This window comes from Protobothrops mucrosquamatus, unplaced genomic scaffold (assembly GCF_001527695.2).
Source record: "Protobothrops mucrosquamatus isolate PMUCROS unplaced genomic scaffold, P.Mucros_1.0 scaffold32, whole genome shotgun sequence".
NCBI lineage: Eukaryota > Metazoa > Chordata > Lepidosauria > Squamata > Viperidae > Protobothrops > Protobothrops mucrosquamatus.
In genome coordinates this window covers 314,117-334,724 of record NW_015386416.1, presented here as the reverse complement: position 1 = coordinate 334,724, position 20,608 = coordinate 314,117, and the positions used below count along the sequence as shown (strand labels likewise).

Here is a 20,608-nt window from a genome sequence, read left to right as displayed (position 1 = left end):
GAAACTTCCTGACAGTGAGAACAATTAACCAGTGGAACAACCTGCCTCCAGAAGTGGTGAATGCTCCAACACTGGAAGTTTTTAAGAAGAGACTGGACAGCCATTTGTCCGAAATGGTATAGGGTTTCCTGCCTGAGCAGGGGGTTGGACTAGATGACCTTCAAGGTCCCTTCCAACTTTACTATTATTATTATTATAAGCATTGGAAATTGACTTTTTTGTGAGAGGCAATATTAAAATCATTGTCAGGACCTCTCAAATAGATTTGCATACAGTTTATTGCTTATGCCTATGTATGTTCTTTTTCGGGGCCTGCCATTCTGTTGGGAGGGGGATTGTATTTGCTTTGCTCTGCTTTGCCCTCCCTCCATGTGAAAGGAATGTGGCTTGAAAATATCTGTCTTCTCTCCAGACGATGGAGCCTGGGACTGTTGGGAAACAAAACTGAGAGAGACCTTGGAAAGGGCACTAAATCACTAAGTTCTCAAAACAACCTAGTACCTATGGATTGGCTCTATTTCAAATGGACAGTTGGACACTGGGGGGAGGAGAGTTGAATGGGCTCTTTGATGTAACCTTTTACGTGTGAAATCTTCAGACCTTGCTTTGCCTTCCTGCTGTCACTAACTCTCAATAAAAGTTCCTTTTAAAACAATGCCTGTTTCAAGAGTTCTGCTTCCTTGGGAGAGCTAGTTGAGGCTGGTCCTTACAATCATCTAATTGTGTTTAAGAAAGATAGATTTTGCTAAGGATGGTATTGAAAATGTAATGCCATGGCTGGATTCTAAAAACATGATGTATCTTCACAATATGATAAGCCAAACCACGACGACATCACCAGCTGCTGCACCTCCCTCCGACCCCCACACAAAGCAAACAGACACACGCCATGAACACAGAGCTAGACCGCAAACTCGGAGCCAAACCAAAGCCCAGTATGTTACATCACAGCCTTCTGCTCTGGACTTCACATCACAGAACTCAGGAAGTTACAACGCTAAAGCTCAGGATGTTACAACACAGCCAACCACCCAGGATGTTGCAACACAGAACTCAGGATATCACTACACTAGATCTCAGGATGTCATCACACAGTCCATTACCCAGGTCTTTACAACACAAAAGACTAATGGGCACACAGCCAGCACCTCAGCTACTCAGGATGTTACGAAAGAGCCGAACAATCCGCAAACAATAACTCCAACACAGCCAACCAACCCACCTACAGCAACAAAGCCAGCACTCCACACACCCCCACCAATATTTATAGAGAGACGGCAGCTCCGATCACACTTTGCTCGCACAAGCACGAAGCTGAAGACCCCAGCCTGAAGATGATGAGTGGGACCTCGTCGAAACATCGCCAAGATACTCTCAATCTTACACGGGAAAAGACCCGAATACGCCAAGACCTATGTACCTGTGAAAATCTACGAATATATATATATATATATATCTTTTTTGCTTTCTTCTACCAGATTTCAGTAACCTAGATATGAAGTAATACTATCATATTTTTATAACAGTATCTTTAAATCTGATGGATTGATGGATGCCAATAAATTGAATGAATGAATGAATAAATGAATGAATGAATGAACGAATGAACAAGCAAGCAAGCAAGCAAGCCTTAAAACTGACAAGGAAGATATCGAAGTGATCTGCCTTTTAGGATCAAACATCAACAGTAAATGTACTACAAGCAGTCAAGAAATGGACCACAAACTAATACTTGGTAGAACAGCTATGAAGGTCTTGGAAAGGATATTCAGATGCTACGATGTGTCTATAACTACAAAAATCCGAACAGTGCAAGCCCTGTGATTCTCTATAATACTCTATGGAAACAAAAGTTGCACTTGGAAAACACAAGGTAGGAAAAGTATTAATTCTTTTGAAGTTTGTGCTGAAGAAGATTCCTAAGTATACTGTGGAGAGCCAAGAAAACAAATCAATGAATCATCAAATAAATCAATCCATAATTCTTACTTGAGGCACAAATAATCATGTTCAAATTATTCTATTTTATATATACTATATGAAGACTTAGGTGTCTGGAGAAAGTGTGACTGCTGGTAAAGGTGGAAGGAGAAAGAAGAAGAGGACAACCAGCAGCAAGGTGGATAGACTCAGTGGCAATGGCAGTGCTATTGGAAGACCATAAGAACCAGAATGGGGATAGATCATCAAGGGAAAAAAAATATCTATGTGGTCATTAAAAGTCAATAATGATATCATGCCACATAATCACTGATTCACTCACTCACTCACTCACTCACTCACTCACTCAATCAATCAATCAATCGTGTGCATGATGTATATTTTAAAAATGGCTCTTTGATCACATCCACAATCTTTGACTCCACTATGGATGCCATTCTAAAACCTACAATATTGTCAAACCTGACTCAAGTTCATAGTTGCCTGCACCTGATTTCACTTGCAGCTTTGCCAAACATGAATTCCTAAGGGTGGGGGGAAGCTATGGAATGCAAGAGAGTCTTCTGTTGCCGGAGAAACATTATCTACCAAGGCTAAGTCATGAAGAATGTTTGACTGGAGAAGAAAGTTTTTCCCAAAGCAAAATAATTGAACTCAGTTGGTGAACTATGAATTGTGGTAGACCCAGAGGCGAAGAGGGGAGTTACCTAGGTGTGTTTTTGCATGGAAATCCCAGAACAGACTTTGCTTCTGCCTACATGGATTTTTCAACAAAGCAACACTCTTGGTCAATCTAAAGAGGCAGGAGTTTCTTTTGTTGAAAGTGCCAAATGGGATGGTTGACAAGTATTTGCTGTTACAAACAATTTTGCACCAAAATATTTCAAACAGTCCATCCTGTTTATGAACAACTATGTATAACTATGTTGTTATCCCATAGCTTTCATAGAGTAAGACTCACCTCCAGCTTCTTCTTCTTCAGGTTCTTCTTCTGATTCTTTTTCTTCTATAAACATGAGTTCTGGCATCTAAAAATAAATATTTACATTGTCAAACTCTGGTGGAATTTATTTAAAAGGTCTGTATGGTAGTTATTAGTTTCTACATCTAATCTGACTTAATATATTTTAATTTTAAAATGCTTTCTACATGAATGAGGTTTTCACAGTTTTCAAAATATAAAATAAAATCAATTAGAATTTTCTTATATGAACCTCCAAGGAGTGAAATAGCAGAAATGGCATGCCACCAGCAAAATTTTATCAACAGGAAAGGAAAAAATGGGAAGTAGACCACACTTCTGTCAGTGCAGTTGAGAGACTGGCACCCTTTATTATCCTTAAATGATTTCTATCCAGGTTGCTTCTTAGATAAATAGGCACTGGTAGGCCAAAGAGGAATACAAAGGAGAATCATTATTTCATCCAGAAGGAAGCTGACAAGAGGAAAAAAATTATGATTTTTAACCTCTGCCTTTCCCAATCAAGCAGGCAAAGCCTATATTTCCTTCTAGTGTATTTCTTGAGATCAACCTGGAAAGATGAATAATTCTTGCCTGAGTTCTATATTGAATTTCTGTTGGCTGCTATCCATGAACAATGGAAAATTTCTTCATAGAACAGCCTCTTTAGAGCAGTGTGCCTTTCCATTGACAGACAGTCATTAAGAAAACACATCTCTTTTTTAGCCATTGATTTCAGGCCAGGAATCCATAGCTGAATTTGCTTCATTTTTCCCTTCTTCTCTTCTCTACTGGTGGTCCATTTGCATTATTATGCTGGACAAGGATTGCCTAGAACAGTGGTTCTCAACCTGTGGGTCGGGACCCCATTTGGGGTCGATCGACCATTTCATGGGGGTCGCCAAGCAAGGCTGTCCGTCATTTTTTTTGTTCGCCATTTTTTCCCCTTTTCCGGCGGGTGCCTTACCTCCCTTGGGCTGGGCCAGCTGGTGGTCGGCCTGCTCCGTCTCTGCTGCTTGCCAGATACGCCTCGCCCGGCGCAGGGGGCGGAACCACGCATGCGCGGCGCTCCTGGTCAGGGAAAGTCCTCGACTTACGACCGGTTTAGTCCTCGACTTACGACCGGTTTAGTCCTCGACTTACAACCGGTTTAGTCCTCGACTTACGACCGGTTGGGGTCGCGGCATTAAAAAGGTTGAGAACCACTGGCCTAGAAAATTGTTGGCAACTTCGACAATTTTAAGATTTGTGGATGTCAGTTCAAGAATTCCTCAGCCTGCTTGAAGTGCACAATTTTAAAGTTCCTAAGGTTGAGAAACAGTATCCTAGAACACTGATAGCTGTCACAGGATCCTTCCTGGCTAAAGCCAATGGTTTCAAATAACTCATAAATTATAAACAACTCATTAACAATTTAAATGTATTGAATTTAGGATCAGAGGATATTTGACATTGGAGGATCAACCAAAAATGTTTTTTTTGAAACTGAAAAACAAAAGGAATGAAAATTACATTAGATGGGAGTTTCTGGGGAACTTCCCTCTTTTCACAATTTAGTGAAAGTTCCAATAAATGCTATCCTGAAGTTGAAATTCAAATACTTTGGCCACCTAATGAGAAGGAAGGACTCACTGGAGAAGGGCCTAATGCTGGGACAGATTGAGGGCAATAGAAGAAGGGGACGACAGAGAATGAGGTGGCTGGATGGAGTCACTGAAGCAGTAGGCGTGAGCTTAAATGGACTCCAGAAGATGGTAGAGGACAGGAAGGCCTGGAGGAACGTTGTCCATGGGATCGCAATGGGTTGGACACGACTTTGCAACTAATAACAACAACAAATATTGGGGAGAGTGGGGGTAGAGGTATTAATTAAGTATGAGAGCAATAAATGAGCATAAAAAGCATGACAAATCAAATTTATCATTATACAAAACACTCCATAATTATATTTAAGGTGTTCATTAAAACCAATAGTTTTAATGGACACCTAGATTATCATTATGGAATGTTGTTGTATTGTGCTAGATTTGATTTGTCATTCTTTTTTATGGTCATTTATTACTCTCACACTTCTTTTAAACTCTTTTTAGATTTTTAAAAAAGTATTTTTAGCTTTTTAAGTAATTTTATTTTTGAATTTTGTATTTTATGCTTTTAAATTCCTTATATGCCATTCTCTTTATGCTGGTCTTTGACCATAATAAAGCTTGATTTGATCTGACTAAGCTTCATTGACATCAGAGCAACTCCATGCAAAATATGCCTACCTTGGTATTACACCTTCCAAAGAATATATTTTATGTTATTAGAATTGTGCTAATTGCAAATTTGCTGCTGATTTCTGCTCATCTTGAAAAAGCTAAAACCTGGTAAGTAACTTGATGAGAAATCAGCAAAGAATCTCAGATTAGTCTCAGAGGCTAAACTGGAAAGTAAAATGAAACTAACAAACATCCTGGAAGAAGTCAATGGCAAATATCTTGCTGTGGATGTTTATGTATCATTATCCAGAGAGACATTATCTTTAATTATAAGCTTAGCCTGCTGTTGTTAATTTGTATGGAGCTATGGAGTCCTGGATGCTCTTTAAGCTTGGTCGGTTGTTTGCAGATGCTTCATGTCTTGATTAGAAATGTCTGCAAGGTAACAAACAAGCTCAGAGAGCACCAAGGACTTCACATTTCAACCTTGTGCTACGTGTATTCACTTCTATTATATGGTCCTATATACAAACTGATAATACATTGGAATGTTCTTCTTTAAATAGCACAAAAAGGATTATCTATCTAAATTGGAACCATTAGTACTATGCTAATAGCATTATTCTATTTTACTGTTCTCAAACAATCTGTAAATTACCTTTGTTGCCAATATGCTTTATTCAATTAAAAAGTCTGGTTTAATTGTATCTGACACTGGTGCAGAATAGATGGGAAGGGAGGGGTTTCTGCTCATGAAAGTTCCTTTTGTTTCCAAAGTGGTTTGTCACAGAGAAATATGCTAATAGGAAAGCAATAAAAATATAAGATGAGCATAAAATAAACAGAAATAAGCATAAGATAAGCATAGAGGATGAGTGCTACCTTTAATGGGAGACCAGGGGTTGAAACCTGGCTAGTACCTACTTTACCAGTTGTTGTTCTTGGGCAAAGACCCCTAATACTTCATCTGCTTATCTCATATAACAGTGTCACAAACTAAAAGAATCATGCTGGCTCAGATATTGCCTGGATTAATAAGGTCTGCCAGACAGTCTCACAATAGATGGACAAGCAAGAACCAGGAATTGATGAAATGCTGCTATTAACAGTAGCAGGGGATATATGAGGGAAATATGGATGAGGGAAATGTGGATATGAGGAAAGTGGATCAACAGAAGACCTGCAACCATATTAGCTGAGAAACAGCTAGTTATTCAACACTTCAACATATTGAGCACTCATCTGCTCCCATAACTTGAGACAGACCAATTTCCCATTACATCCCAGACTCAAGAAGACCCAGAAAAGAAACTCATTACATCCCAGATTCAAAAAGATACAGAATAAAGCAACACTTGAAGCTGGAACATCACTGCTACCTTCAGAGCATGGCAAGTGATATGAGGCATACATTCATGGATAAACTAGCTACAGTCAATCCTCAAGACTGGTTATCAAGACTCAGTGGAGAAGTACCATTATATAGGATGCTAGAATATGCCAATAGCGTCATCATAAATATCACTATTACCACCATAACTTAAAGGATGAACTTGTTTACACTATAGCATATGTAATCTTGGAGATGCTTGGCTACACAATATAGAAGATCAGTTGTACATACCACCACCACCATCATTGTCACCTGGAAAATGAAATTAAAGGCTAAAATCAAGACAGCTTGGAGAGAAATTACTCAGCTGGGGGAACTATAGATGGGTATATAGATTAAGGGTAAGACTCAGCTACTGAAGAAATATAAGAATCTGACTCCATCTGAAGTCCCATAAGCCACTAAACAACGACTCATAGCAATAGCTACCAGGCTAAGGAGATACACTAGGTAGGCAGAGGTCAAGAAGATAAATGCCTAATTCTCCAAAAACTATCCAAGATGTACTCCCATCAGCAGTGCAACAACATAGTAACAGCAGAGCCACCAACACAAAAAACTGAATAGTACTGGAAGAACACATGGGAAAAAGAGAAAACACATAAGACCAGGCAAAGTGACTGTAGGACCTGAGAACAAACCTCCACAATCTCCCAGTCACCATCAGAGGAGCAAATAGCCAGCATGGGTGGGTGATCAACATGAAAAGCTGAATAGCACCTGGCCTGGACATAGAAAATAGAATAAAAGTATTGGAAAGGACCTTGGAGATCTTTTAGTCCAATCCCCTATCCATGGCAGGAGATTCTATATCATTCTGAACTTTGGGCTTGATGGAATGGATACACAATCATAGAAAGAATAGCAGAATAGAATAGAATAATGGAATTGTAAGAGATCCTGGAGGTCCTCCATTCTAACCCTCCACCCAAGCAGGTTCCTATACCATTTCAGACAAATGGCTATCCAATCTCTTCTTAAAAAGCTCCAGTGATGGAGCACCTATAACTTCTGAAGGCAGGCTATTTCTTTGGTTAATTGTTTCACTGTCAGGAAATTTCTCCTTAGTTGGTTCTCTCCCTGATTAGTTCCCACCCATGCTTCTTGTCCTGCCTTCAGGTGATTTAGAGCAGGGGTGTCAAACTGCCGGCCCGCGGGCAGTCATGTGGAAGCTGCACCCACCCCACTGCCGGCAATGGCAAAATTGGCCCGATACATTGCATGATGTCATGTGACGTCACGAGTTTGACATGCCTGATTTAGAGAATATGTTGACCTCCTTTTCTTGTAGCAGCTGCTTAGATGTTGGATCACTGCTATTATGTCACCCCTAGTCCTTCTTTTCACTAGACTAGACACACCAAGTCATCAAATGTAGCATATACCAAGGTGATCCACTGTCCCTCCTGCTGTTTTGCATAGGTTTAAATCCCCCCAACAAGATAATCACAAAAACTAAATATACATATCAGTTCAAAAGTTGAAATACTATCATCCATGCTTTCTTTATATATGCTATATGCTAAGAGTGAATGAGACATTGACACACTGATCCATTTGTTGCTAATCTACACTAAGGACATTGGAATATCATTCAGTTGGAGATATGTGGCTGGATGATAGTCAATAGAAAGTAGTTAATGCTGATGGGATGGAATTAATAGAAGGCTACATAGCAAATACCAAGATTGCCTGCTGAGAGAATACCTGAGGCAGAGCAGACATGGGAGGAAGATCAAGCAGAGGAAGTACTATGTCAAGACAAGTTTCTGCATGGGATGTATTGTACCATCAGCAGATAGCTGAATTGGCTGACACTGGGAAATCTTACCAATGGCTGAAAGAGCTGGACTAAAGACAACACTGAGGTACTAATAATAGTAGCTCAAGAATGGACACTAAGCATCAGATCCATAAAAGCTGGGCTCTACCATACTAAAAAGACTTAAGGTGCAAATTATGCAGAGAAGCCTCAAAGCCAGCCCAACACATAATGGCAGAGTGTAAGATGCAGGCAGAAATAGCATACATTAAGCAGCACAACCAAGTAGCTGATGTTATGTACAGAGACATCTGAATAGGCTACACCCTCCCAAGCCCAGATAAGAGATTCTACAAAAGATCGTGGAGAATAACATAGCTAAGATAGCTAAGATGGACAGGCAGGTATTGGTCAATCAACCTAACATTGTGGTAGTACACAAAAGACAGTTGTGTTTATATATGTAGCAGAGCCAAGGAACAGCCACATCAGGAAGAAGGAACTTATGAAAATTGGAAAAGTATCAGGGTCTGAAGGAGGATCTGGAGAGGATATGGAAAGTAAAGGCTAAAATTGTCCCAGTAATGATAGGAGCACTTGGGGCTGTGACTCCTAAACTGGGAACACAGGAACAACATCAGAACTCTCTGACCAGAAGAGTACAGAAGCACGAAGCTGAAAACACCAGCCTGAAGATGACGAATGGGACTTCGTCGAAACGTTGCCAAGACACTTCCAATTTTACGCGGGAGAAAACCCGAATAACCAAAGACCTACATATATATAAATCATATATACATATATATAAATCACATATATACATATATATAAATCACTGCCTAGTATGTAAACTGCCCATGTTCGAATCCCATAAAGGGTATGGCTAACTGATGAAAGCAGAACGAGCTAGAAATGGCCATCTTAGTCTCCCAATTTAATTCTTTAACTCTTTGTCAGAAAAAGAAATTTGGATTTAAAATGTTTCGCAGTTGCGACTTGAGCCTGTTTAACGCCCCTCCGGCTACAATTTTTCTTTCTAGTTCAATTAGTTCTATTATTTTTCTATTTAGAAGAGATCCATTTGCTCCTCTTACAATAGCTATTATCTTGCCAAATGGAAAAGAAAGAAAAGAGAAAGCGCACGTTTGTAATATGTTTAATTTCACAATGCTAACGTGTGTTGCTTTTACGTCCAACAGATGGTGCTGTTTTTCAAAAAAGCATGTTTTTACCTGTCACAGGTGTGACATCTATATAATAGTAGGTATATAAAAACACACGCATATTCGAATGCAACGTTGGGTCAGAATTTCAAAGCAATCGGTAAAGAACTTTAGGAGATTTAAGATTTTGAACAAACGAACATTTACATTTTTATTTATATAGAAGAAGATATATATAAAATAAACAGCCAAACAAGAAGTTACCTCTGGTCTTTTCACTTCTCCGGCTACAATTTTTCTTTCTAGTTCAATTAGTTCTATTACTTTTCTATTTAGAAGAGGTCCATTTGCTCCTCTTACAATATCTATTATCTTGCCATCCTAAAAAACAAATATACTCATCATGTATTCTGTTTCAGTCTTAAGGTTGAATCACCTAATTTAAGCCTGTATGTATTCTTATCTGACTGTATCACTATTTATATTGCAATCTTGCATTCAGCTACTCTCACATATAACTTACATTCTTTCATTCATAATTCTATAGAATCAGGGATATGACCTAGAGGGAAACGTACAAAAACTGTTATATAAGCAAAGACAGCTGAAACATTCCTTAAGTCCTAGGAAGAAAGATAGTATTAGGGAATTGATTCAAAGCTCTTCCTTAATTAATTGGAATATAACAGGTATGGAAAGTAAAACACAGTCAGACTTGAAAGATTCTATTATTACAGCCTATCTCAATAAAGTATAATTAAATTATTTCAATGTGACGAGATCTGATTTTATGACCATTTTTGCCACAGCTGTTTCATAAATCACATGGCTGTTAAGCAAATCTAGGTTTCTTGACTGATTTTTTGTTTTTTGTCACGTAACTGCAAAACATTGTAAAAGTCATAAATGTGAGCCTGTTGTTCATCAGATGCAGAAGTGGTATGATGATCATAATTTTGAGGACAAATCATGTCAATTTTCCCAAGGCTGTTATGATTTCAAACTGTTGTTAAACAAATGGTGGTAATACGAGGACTACCAATAGCCTGTTTCCTGACTTGATCTAACCTGAATAGCTGACATAACTATATCAAGGATGTAATACTCCAGAAAACCATTGGATGTCATTGAAGAGATATAGAAACTCTGGCCAATTGTTGTTATCTAGTACTTGTCCAGAATTATACAGTCTTGCACATAAGATATAGTCAGTTCAGCTCTCAGTTAGCTTAATTCTGCAAATAAACTTCAGAAAAACCCATTAAAGTCAATAAAAGACTTCTTCAGTAATTAACTGTAGAAGACATGTATACATGAGAACAGAATTTCAGAGAGATCCAGCTGCTGCATGAAGAGTTAATTTTTTCCTCCCTACTTGTAAATATCTCTTTCAAATAAGTATCCTATCCTTTGGAAAAGGAGAAAGTGGGGAATTATACATGGAGGGCAGGAAATCATATTCATAGGGAAGGGAAAATTAACTCTCCTGAAAATCATCTCTCCCCTCCCCCCCCCCCCCCCCCGCCATACTCATTTCTGCTGTACTTGAAATTAAGTTGTGAAGCCAATGTTAAGTCTTCCTTTGCATTTCTTCTCCAAGCCTGATTACCTGGTAGTGGAGCTAAAGGACACACTGTGAGCAACTGGGGAAGTTTGGCATGCTGTTACTATCCCCTAGGCTGGATAACCCCAGGCTGGTGTAATCAGCCTGGTGCTCTGCAGATGGTTAGGATTTGCAACAGTTTCACCCAGCATGGCCAGTGGCAAGGGACTGTGGACCACCAATACTTCACCCAATCTCTATCTGAGTGCTGCCTTCTTAAATTAAAAAAAAATCGTATTCTGCAGTGGAATTTTCTGCAGCTCTGGGCTGGTAGTTTTGTTTTCATGAAAGTTTTTGCCTTGGATTTTTATATATATATATAAAAAGGGGGCTTCTCCCGCCCTGTATGAACTACAGCCCTGAGGAAGTTGGCAGTTTGCCAACGAAAGCTAGGTTTTTAATTCTTGTAAGATTTCTAAAGAACAATTTTGTAGGTTTTAGCCATGCATTGTCTTGTTGGTTTTAACCATTAAATATATATATATTTCAGTTGAGTAACAAAAGTGGAGAAATCACTTAAATTGTGCAACTCTAGATCCATGCGTATAAATGTTCACTTATCTGTTTGGTTTATTTATTTAGAGAATTTATATGGCTGCCTACTTACTCCCCACCATCCAGTTAGAGCTGAAGAAGCTTCTTGGACGAGAAGTGAAATGTCTTCAAAGAAAAATAAGAAAGTCCAGTTGCCTTGTGAAAAAGCATCTTTGAGATAACTATGACCCGGATGATGAGAATCTCCATAGACAAGCCACTTGATGGGCTCCATCCCATTCTGGATTTCCCAGGCCCACTGGCAAAACTAGGTGTTCAGGGCCTTGAGAAAGAGTATCAAAGTGGGAGCTAGTCTAATCTCTGTGGTGATGATGTTTCAAAGGGAAGGAGCCACCATGGAAAAGATGTACCTCTTTTGGAGAGGAGACCCACAACATTCCCCGACTCCCTGCTTTGGTGGATCAGTGGATGTAACTGAGAAGAGTTGGCCCTTCCCAAGCCATGAAGGGCTTTAAAGATGACAACCAGCACTTTGAATTATACCTGGAATCATTCTTTGTTGATTATTACAGGATTTTGTTCTCTGAAACCCTTTTCTTATTAGGATTATTGTGCCAAAGGCAGCGGAATAAGGGCTAGAATTGTGAGACACCGGGGTATGACAATAGCAAGAAATTTGCATTCACAAATATTCCCATATACAATTCTATAAATATGTGATACAGAAGATTCCAGCCATTTTGAATTATTGTCCTCCTTTTGTATATTTCATCATGACTCAAGAAAACATCATATGTTATTACATGCACTTAACCCTACGCAAAGCTCTTTTCCCATCCCCATTATGGTGCACTTACCAGACAGAAGACAAAAGCAGGTTCACATTTATCTTTAAATGGGAGCAGGGTCACCACACCATCAGCCTCTGCCTTAAATGAATAATACACAAATACATCTGCTATATTTTTTCTCCTAAGTCATGTTGTACAGTATCAATTACCACATGAGTCTCTATTATGGTTTATTATAGCTTTACTAGAACTTGGGCTGCAATATCTAGACCAGTAGATGGAAGCAAAGAGGTATAAACTCATTCTTTGAACTATGTATTGGTCACCCTGATTTTTTGCAGTCAATATTTGTTAGTCCTATTTATTGAGAGTTTTGGTTTAGTCTACTGCTTCTTTTTCTTGTTTCTATTGCAGAATCCCAATGAAAATTAATCTCATCATTTTAATTATTGTAGTTGCCACTGAAAAAAACAAAGTGAAAGAAATGGATATGATTGACCTACCCAAGGATCAGCGATCTGCTGTTCTGCTATTTAATTTTGCTATACTACTCATAGTAAAAAAAACCCTTAATTATGGGTAAATCAGACCCAAATTTCATATAATTCTAAATACTTTAAATAATTTTAGATTGGATAATATATGTATGATTGTGACACATCCATTGTAAATCTAGGCTAACCTCTAGTATTTATTTCTTTATTCCCCTTCTTACCTACAACAGCTCATTCTTTCACCTTTCGCAAGTTTCAAAATCTATGTATCAACAAGAAGCCCTGTTTTAGCCAATTTCTAGCCCATTTCTTGTTTGCCCAAAATGTGAAAAATATCTTTGAGTGTAATGATACTCATTAAATGGACTAAATTTATTAAATTGGGATGGTTAGCCAGGTTCTTGTTCACTCCATCATCTCACCTCATCTCTAGGGCATAACAAAGCTATTGTGTGTCTTAAATTCCCTCTTCCCAATTTCAGCTTGTTATGGAATTTTTAATAATAATATTTTCAATAATCTCCCTGTCAAAATGAGACTGTTGGTCAATTGAGGGATTAATATCACAAAGTATTTAGTATGAAAAAGTACTTAACATTGGAGGTATGGGAATTGAAATCCAACTCATAGGGAGGGTGCTAGTTTAGAAAAAGCTGGTTGATTATCCAGATTCTTACCACAGCAAAATGTAGAAGATTATCTTCACCATATTCATTTTTTAGCCTCCTAAACAAGTTTACTACAGCTTTGCAAGGTCCACACCATGCCTGATAAACATCTACCACTGATAAAACATAGAAACACAACATAAATTCCTATTTTAAAAAAATTAACAATACAGATTCCTTTGTTGAAACTCTCACCCATGGATAAAATGTGGATATGATCTCAAATTGAAATAATACGTACATTAAGATTTCCAGAAAAGAAAAATCATACATCAATATGGACAGAAAGGGTGCATTTGCAATTCTTCAAAGCCCTATTCCAAAGATCAGCAAGTGATTTAGGTTTAATAACTATCAGACTTCTAATGAATGCAATTGTTTATTGCACAATTCCTCCTTAACATAAAGCAATATATATTTTAGTGGAGGTTAAACCTGTTTCCTGCTTTATTGTATCCAGAATACCTTTTTTTTAAAGTGGATATCTCAGGAAATGGTGGGCTAAATAATCCAACATACCTAGAGCAGGGTTTTTAAAACTTTTTCAGTCTGCAGAACCTGAATTTTTTTTAAAAAAAAAAAGGAAAAAGAAAGAAAACTATTTCCAGAAATACTGATCAAAAGACAAAATTCTAGTGAGAGAAAATTGGCTGAGGTTAATTGATTTTAATTTTATCTTATTTTTGCCTTTAATTTGATGCCTTCACAACTTTATGATATGTAGACTTCAACTCCCAGAATTTCCTACAATCATATCACTTGATTTTTCTCCAGGATAAGCAATGAGAAAGATTTAACAGATCTGATACATCTTTTTTTTAATAAAGTTTTATTGAGTTTTATAAGGTTAGGGAAGGGATGGGGTCAGTATGGGAGTTGGGGTTCATGGTGGGGATCAGGGTTAGGATTGGGACAAAGATAGGAACAACAATGGGGTTACCCCCCCATTAACATTAACATTTTCAATCTTTAGCAAACAGACTATTGTCCGGGTACATATGTTCAATAACACTAATTAATATAATAGTAAATAGCTATAGTGAATATGAGAAACAATAATCATAAACAATTGTCAATTAATCAATACATATCCTTCATCTTACTAGTATATATTCGCAATAAGATATCACATTCATTTCTCACTAGTTCGTCTTGCTAACCATTGATAAAAAATTATCCCATGTTTTAAATTAAACTGAATCTTCTTTCTCTTTAATCTCTAAAGTTAATCTGTCCAATTCTGCACATTCTAAAATTTTCTTAATTATGATCTCTTCAGATGGTAAATTTTCATTTTTCCAGTATTGGGCAAATGCTATTCTCGCTGCTGTCAATATATGCAATATTAAATACTCATTCTCCTTCTCATACTTGGCTCCTGGTATTCCTAACAAAAACAATTCTGGTTTAAATTCTATCTGTATTTTAGTCATCTTTTCCAACCATGTATGAATCTTAAGCCATTTTTTTTTGCTTTAGGGCATACCCACCAGATATGGTAGTAGGTACCTGGCTTTTGTTTACAATTCCAACAGTTATTCAAAGCATTTGAATAAACATTTTTTAAACATTTTCGCTAGTCTTACTGGTGTCATGTGTCATCTATAAAACATTTTATACAAATTTTCTTTATATGAAGCTGCTTTAGTCAGTTTAATGTTTCTATCTCATAACTTTTGCCAATCTTCTAAATCTATAGAATATCCAAAGTTTTTTGCCCATGTTATCATTGTTTCTTTTCCATCTGTTTTCCATTGTTCTTCTTCCATCTTCAAATTTAGAAGAAATCTGTAAAGTTTCTTAATCAGGTTTTCATCTGTTTTTAAAAGTATTTGATCAAATTCTATCTGTTCTTTATAAAACCCCGTTGTCTTTGCATCTTTTCCATATCTTGTTTGAATTTGTAAATAGGGCCCCCATGCTAAGTCAATACCTTGTTGTTGTAAGTCTTGCCTATCTTTCAATTTTTCTTCGTTGTCCAGAATATGTTTTTAAGTGACGACTTTGTCGTAGTTAATTAAATTTGGGTAAGCGAAAGCTTCCATCGTTGAAAGCCACTCAGGTAGTTTAATACAGATTTTTTGTTTTATTCTTTCCCATTCTAAAAAAAGTACATTCCTTATAGTGTGGTTTTGGAAGTATCTGTGTGTTTTATTTTTCCCGTGCCACAGAAAGGCATGCCAACCAATTTGTAGGTCATGCCCCTCTAGGTACAGTAGTCTTTTGTTTCTCAGTGTTATCCATTCTTTAAGGCATGGTAAAATGGCTGCTTGATAATATAATCTCCAATCCGGGAGTCCAAATCCTCCACTGTGTTTAGCTTCTTGTAACATTTTCTCTTTAATTTGTGCTTTCTTCCCTTGCCAAATACATCTCAATATTGTTGCATTTAGGTCATCAAAAAAGACCTTTCCCAATTTTACAGGAATCGTTTGAAATAAGAAGAGTAATTTTGGCAGGTACATCTGATACATCTTGAGGATGCTCTAGAATAGTATTTTTTCAACTTTGGCAACTTTAAGATTTATAGATTTTAACTCCTAGAATTCCCAGCCTGCATGTTGGTTGGGGAATTCTGTAGTTGGTCCACATATCTTAAAGTTGCCAAAATTGATAAGCGCTATCATAGAATCTCACAGAATCGCATCAAGTATTCACTAGGATCTTGGCATTCTGTCTTATGCAATTAACCAACACAATCAATAATAATAATAATAAAGTTGGAAGGGACCTTGGAGGTCATCGAGTCCAACCCCCTGCTCAGGCAGGAGACCCTACACCATTTTAGACAAATGGCTGTCCAGTCTCTTCTTAAAAACCTCCAGTGTTGGAGCATTCACCGCTTCTGGAGGCAGGCTGTTCCACTGCTTAATTGTTCTAACTGTCAGGAAGTTTCTCCTTAGTTCTAGGTTGCTTCTCTCCTTGATTAGTTTCCATCCGTTGCTTCTTGTCCTGCCTTCAGGCGCTTTGGAAAATAGCTTGACTCCCTCTTCTTTGTGGCAGCCCCTGAGATATTGGAACACTGCTATCATGTCCCCCCTCGTCCTTCTCTTCATTAAACTAGAAATACCCAATTCCAGCAACCGTTCCTTATATGTTTTAGCCTCCATTTTTGTTGCTCTTCTCTGTACTCTTTCTAGAGTCTCAACATCTTTTTTACATCATGGTGACCAAAACTCGATGCAGTATTCCAAGTGTGGCCTTTCCAAGACATTGTAAAGTGGTATTAATGCTTCACGTGATCTTGATTCTATCCCTCTGTTAATGCAGCCCAGCTGCATTAACAGTCTAAACTAGATTAGGCACTGGCTGCTGTGTAAGAGGTTTAAGCTCAATTTATATCTTAAATATATATTTGTACCTAATCTGTTTAAAATTAAAATAACCAACTCCAGGAGATTGTAATAATGATGGGGGGAGAACTCTTTTGGACTGGAAAGGCTGGGACTGCAGGGATGGGTTTGGCGATTTGAAATCAGCAGAAGCCTTTCTTAGAAGGTAGATTTCTGAACATATGCATAATGTGGAGAGAATACCAAGATTGTAAAACAAATCAAATGCTCATAATGTAGTTGTCCTGAATACAGAGCATGGGTTTAGCCCAATTATCAGTGAATGCTGGAAGAATTCATTCTGTTTGAATTAAAATTAGATTTATTAAGAAAAGTGTCACTTCTACCTAATCTAGGGCTTGAAAAGAGGGAAGCATAAAAAAAAGAGAGAGTGGAACAAGATTTTCTCTTTATTTGTTAAGTATAACATTTAACTAACAACAGGTCAGCAAAATCGGGGGGGGGAGACCCTTCCCCTCACCTGTCCCTTGTCATTTCCCCTAGTTGTCAAAACAGCTCACTGGTGAAAAGAAATGATAAAATCTTCAACAATTGATTTCTGTAGCATCATGTTAGTTTGAAAAATTACACAGAAATAGCTTACACGAGTTTCTGAATTTAATTCTAAAAGGAGAAGTCACTCAGTATTAAAGGGATGGAAAACTGAAAATTGACAAAGTTGCAGAGAGAATTAATTAGGAGCATGGAAAGGCTATTTGTTGACAGGGAATTTAGATTTAAATGTTTAAAAAGTATTTAAATATATTAAAGTTACATTTCCCTTGTGACTTCAAGAATTTTATTTTGCTTTATTTTGTCCTGTCCTATACTTTGCTATCTTTTTTCTTCTACGTCAGTGATGGCGAACCTTTTAGAGACCGAGTGCCCAAAAACCACCCCCGCCCCCACTCTGCCTCCCGCCCTGCCTGCTCTGCCCCCGCCCACCCCCTGCCCCACCAGCCCGCAGGGCCACACACTGCCTCCATGTCACACCACAGCAGATCACCCAGGCAGCCCTGAAGCACCATGGCAGCCATGCCCTCTTCCCACACCCCACAGCATCATCTGCATGCTATGGGGTGCGAGGGCGGAGTCTTGTCCCTGTTGCCCGGCTATGTCCTTGGCTGTGCTGCTCCGTGCGGGCTGCGCCCGGGGGTGACTCTCCTCTAGGGGGGCTGCTGTTGAGGAGGGGGACAGGGGGGGAGGTGGGGCTGGGGCGATGGCACGTGTGCCCACAGAGAGGGCTCTGAGTGCCGCCTCTAGCACGCGTGCCATAGGTTCGCCACCACTGTTCTAGGTGCACAGTAGATATTCGACATGCAAAGTATATGTGAGCTTTCCTAAATATATATTTGTATCTAATCTGTTTAAAATTAAAATAACCAATTCCAGGAGATTGTAATAATGATACACAGGGGAAAAAACCTTATGCCTTTTTTTCCTTGTTCTAGTTCTGTTGATAATTAGGTTTAGGAAAGTTCCCCTTTGTATCAAGCATAAATTTCTCTTTGGTGCTGAAAGGGCTGGAACTGCAGGGATGGGTTAGGCAATCTGAAATTACCAAAGATGGAGGGGAGGTTCCATTCCAAATTTATAACAAGGATGTACTTGCAAATCGCTTGCATTTGATACACAAAGTGAAACACACATGTGCCAAAAGTACATCATGTAAGCAATATGTAAGAAGTACAGAGACAAAGAAAAAGTACCTGTTAGACCTTTATTTAGCAGCATCTCATCCCATTGTGTTTGATTGAGTATTACTGCCTATAGTAAAAACATACAGAAAACATTATTTCCTCAATTTGTTTGCTTATCTAAAGAACGGTTGCGTAATTGAACTAACAGAACAACAAGATACCTGTAGTTGAATTTCTTTCTTCTTACTTGCCATTGTTTTTTCTCTGTTATGGTAGAAATAAAGCAAATTGAAATTATTGGGAAATATACTATTATTATGCTTTAATGTTGGGTTCTATCTAAACCACTCTGCTTCTACTATGAATTTGTACCAGGTTAACAAAGATCTTACAATAATAACATGAAAATAAGTGAAGGAGGCGGGAACACGTATTCATACAAACACAATATTATCTCTGCCCTATCCATAGAAATTCTCACATTTATGTACTTCACAGCCATGTATCATGACACAATCACAGTACAAGTATCTTTCTTTCATTATACCTCCTTATTAATTAATCCAAGATAGCTCCTTCCAGAAGGCAAAACTGTTGGCAGGAGGGAACATGAGCAGGAGTGGGCAGGCTTTTCCTGCTGTTGCTATGGTCACCAAAGAACATCTAGATAGATCCCAACTGTAAAAAATATGTAGGTGAAGATATACACAGGCAGAATGGATCTCAAGCCAGATATCCTGGGTTCAGGGTTTTGGAAATGATGGACTTCTGGCAAGCTAGTGACTGAAAAGGATTAAAACTCAGGGAAAATATAATGGTTGAAAAAACTCAACCTTGAATGCCTCGCCTTCTTTCTGTGAGATTGAAGAAAGGAAAACAAGGCTATTATAATCATTTGCATCTTGAAAGAAAATACAACAGTTGTCAAAGTACAGGTAGTCCTCGACTTGTGACTACAATTGGGACCAGAATTTTTGTTGCTAAACAAAGCAATTGTTAAATGAGTCATGTCCAATTTTATGATATTTTTGGTTATTAAGCAAATCACTGCAGTTAAATTAATCACATGATCATTAAATGAATTCAGATTCCCCCATTGAATTTGTGTCAGACACCCATTGGGCTGGTAACAAATGGGGATCATATCACCCTGGGACACCACAACTGTCATCAATATATGCCAGGTGATCAAGTGCAAGTATTGGTTGTAAGTCACTTTTTTAGTGTCCTTGTAACTTCAAACAGTCACTAAATGAATGGCTGTTAGTTGAGGACTACCTGTATTAGGAGTTATGGCACCTGCTGGGCTGTGCGTGTTGCTGGAGGACCACATGAGGGAGATAAATGCATCACCAACAGTAGAGTTGGCTTGCCCATTTGGGTCATAACCCTGCTCACTACTGGCTAACAATCCCACCTTTCCTAGGAATTTGGGGGATTGTCACCCTAACCCAGTGATGGCAAACCTTTTAGAGACCAAGTGCCCAAACTGCAACCCAAAACCCACTTATTTATCGCTGGGTGCCAGGTGGGCATGGCCCACTGGATGGGCATGGCTGTGGTGGTCATGGCAGATTGGGTGGGTGTGGCCAAGGTGGGTGTGATCACCTCAATGTTGCTCATGGGGAGGGATGCCTGTGGGGGCTGGGCAGGGTTGGGGGAGATCCAGGGGGTCTCTGGTAGGTGGGGTGGGGGGCAGGAGGCTCATCCTGTGGGGAGAGGCGAGGCAAGGTGAGGCAGGACAGGGGTGCCATTGTCAAAGGGCAAGATGAGGCAGGGGCCAAAGTGGCTGCTGCCTGACATCATCGGCCCCTGCACACAGAGGCCAGCGAGCGCATGGGTACTGGGATGCATCCAGCCATGTGGGACCTTGGCGAGTTAGCGGGCAGCTGGTTGAAGAGGGACGGTTGCCATCTCCGGGGCATGGCGCGCGTGCCCACAGAGAGGGCTCTGAGTGCCACCTCTGGCACGCATGCCATAGGTTCGCCACCACTGCCCTAACCCATTTGGAAAGCACCAGGTTGGGAAAGGGTACTTTTCCTTTTCTTTGTATACATAAAAGGAATTATATTTCATTTATATTCATTTATACATTTATGGGCCTCTGTGCCACCCATCTGAGATAGTCTAAGTAAGACTAGTAAGACCACACCTGAAATACTGC

The 20,608-nt window shown here is 38.8% G+C and overlaps 1 protein-coding gene across 1 annotated transcript in view; it reads right to left on the bottom strand.

Moving 5' to 3' along the window:
• NME8 (NME/NM23 family member 8) overlaps positions 1-18,698 on the bottom strand; it is a 51,568-nt gene extending 32,870 nt beyond the window's left edge. The window contains exons 1-5 of the mRNA XM_015811167.1: positions 18,666-18,698; positions 18,514-18,571; positions 13,482-13,588; positions 12,377-12,448; positions 9,686-9,802 (exon numbers count right to left, since the gene is read on the bottom strand). Coding sequence (XP_015666653.1) covers positions 9,686-9,802; positions 12,377-12,448; positions 13,482-13,588; positions 18,514-18,571; positions 18,666-18,698 — 387 coding nt within the window. The remainder of the gene's footprint in view (positions 1-9,685; positions 9,803-12,376; positions 12,449-13,481; positions 13,589-18,513; positions 18,572-18,665) is intronic.
• Between the last annotated feature and the right edge of the window lie 1,910 nt (positions 18,699-20,608).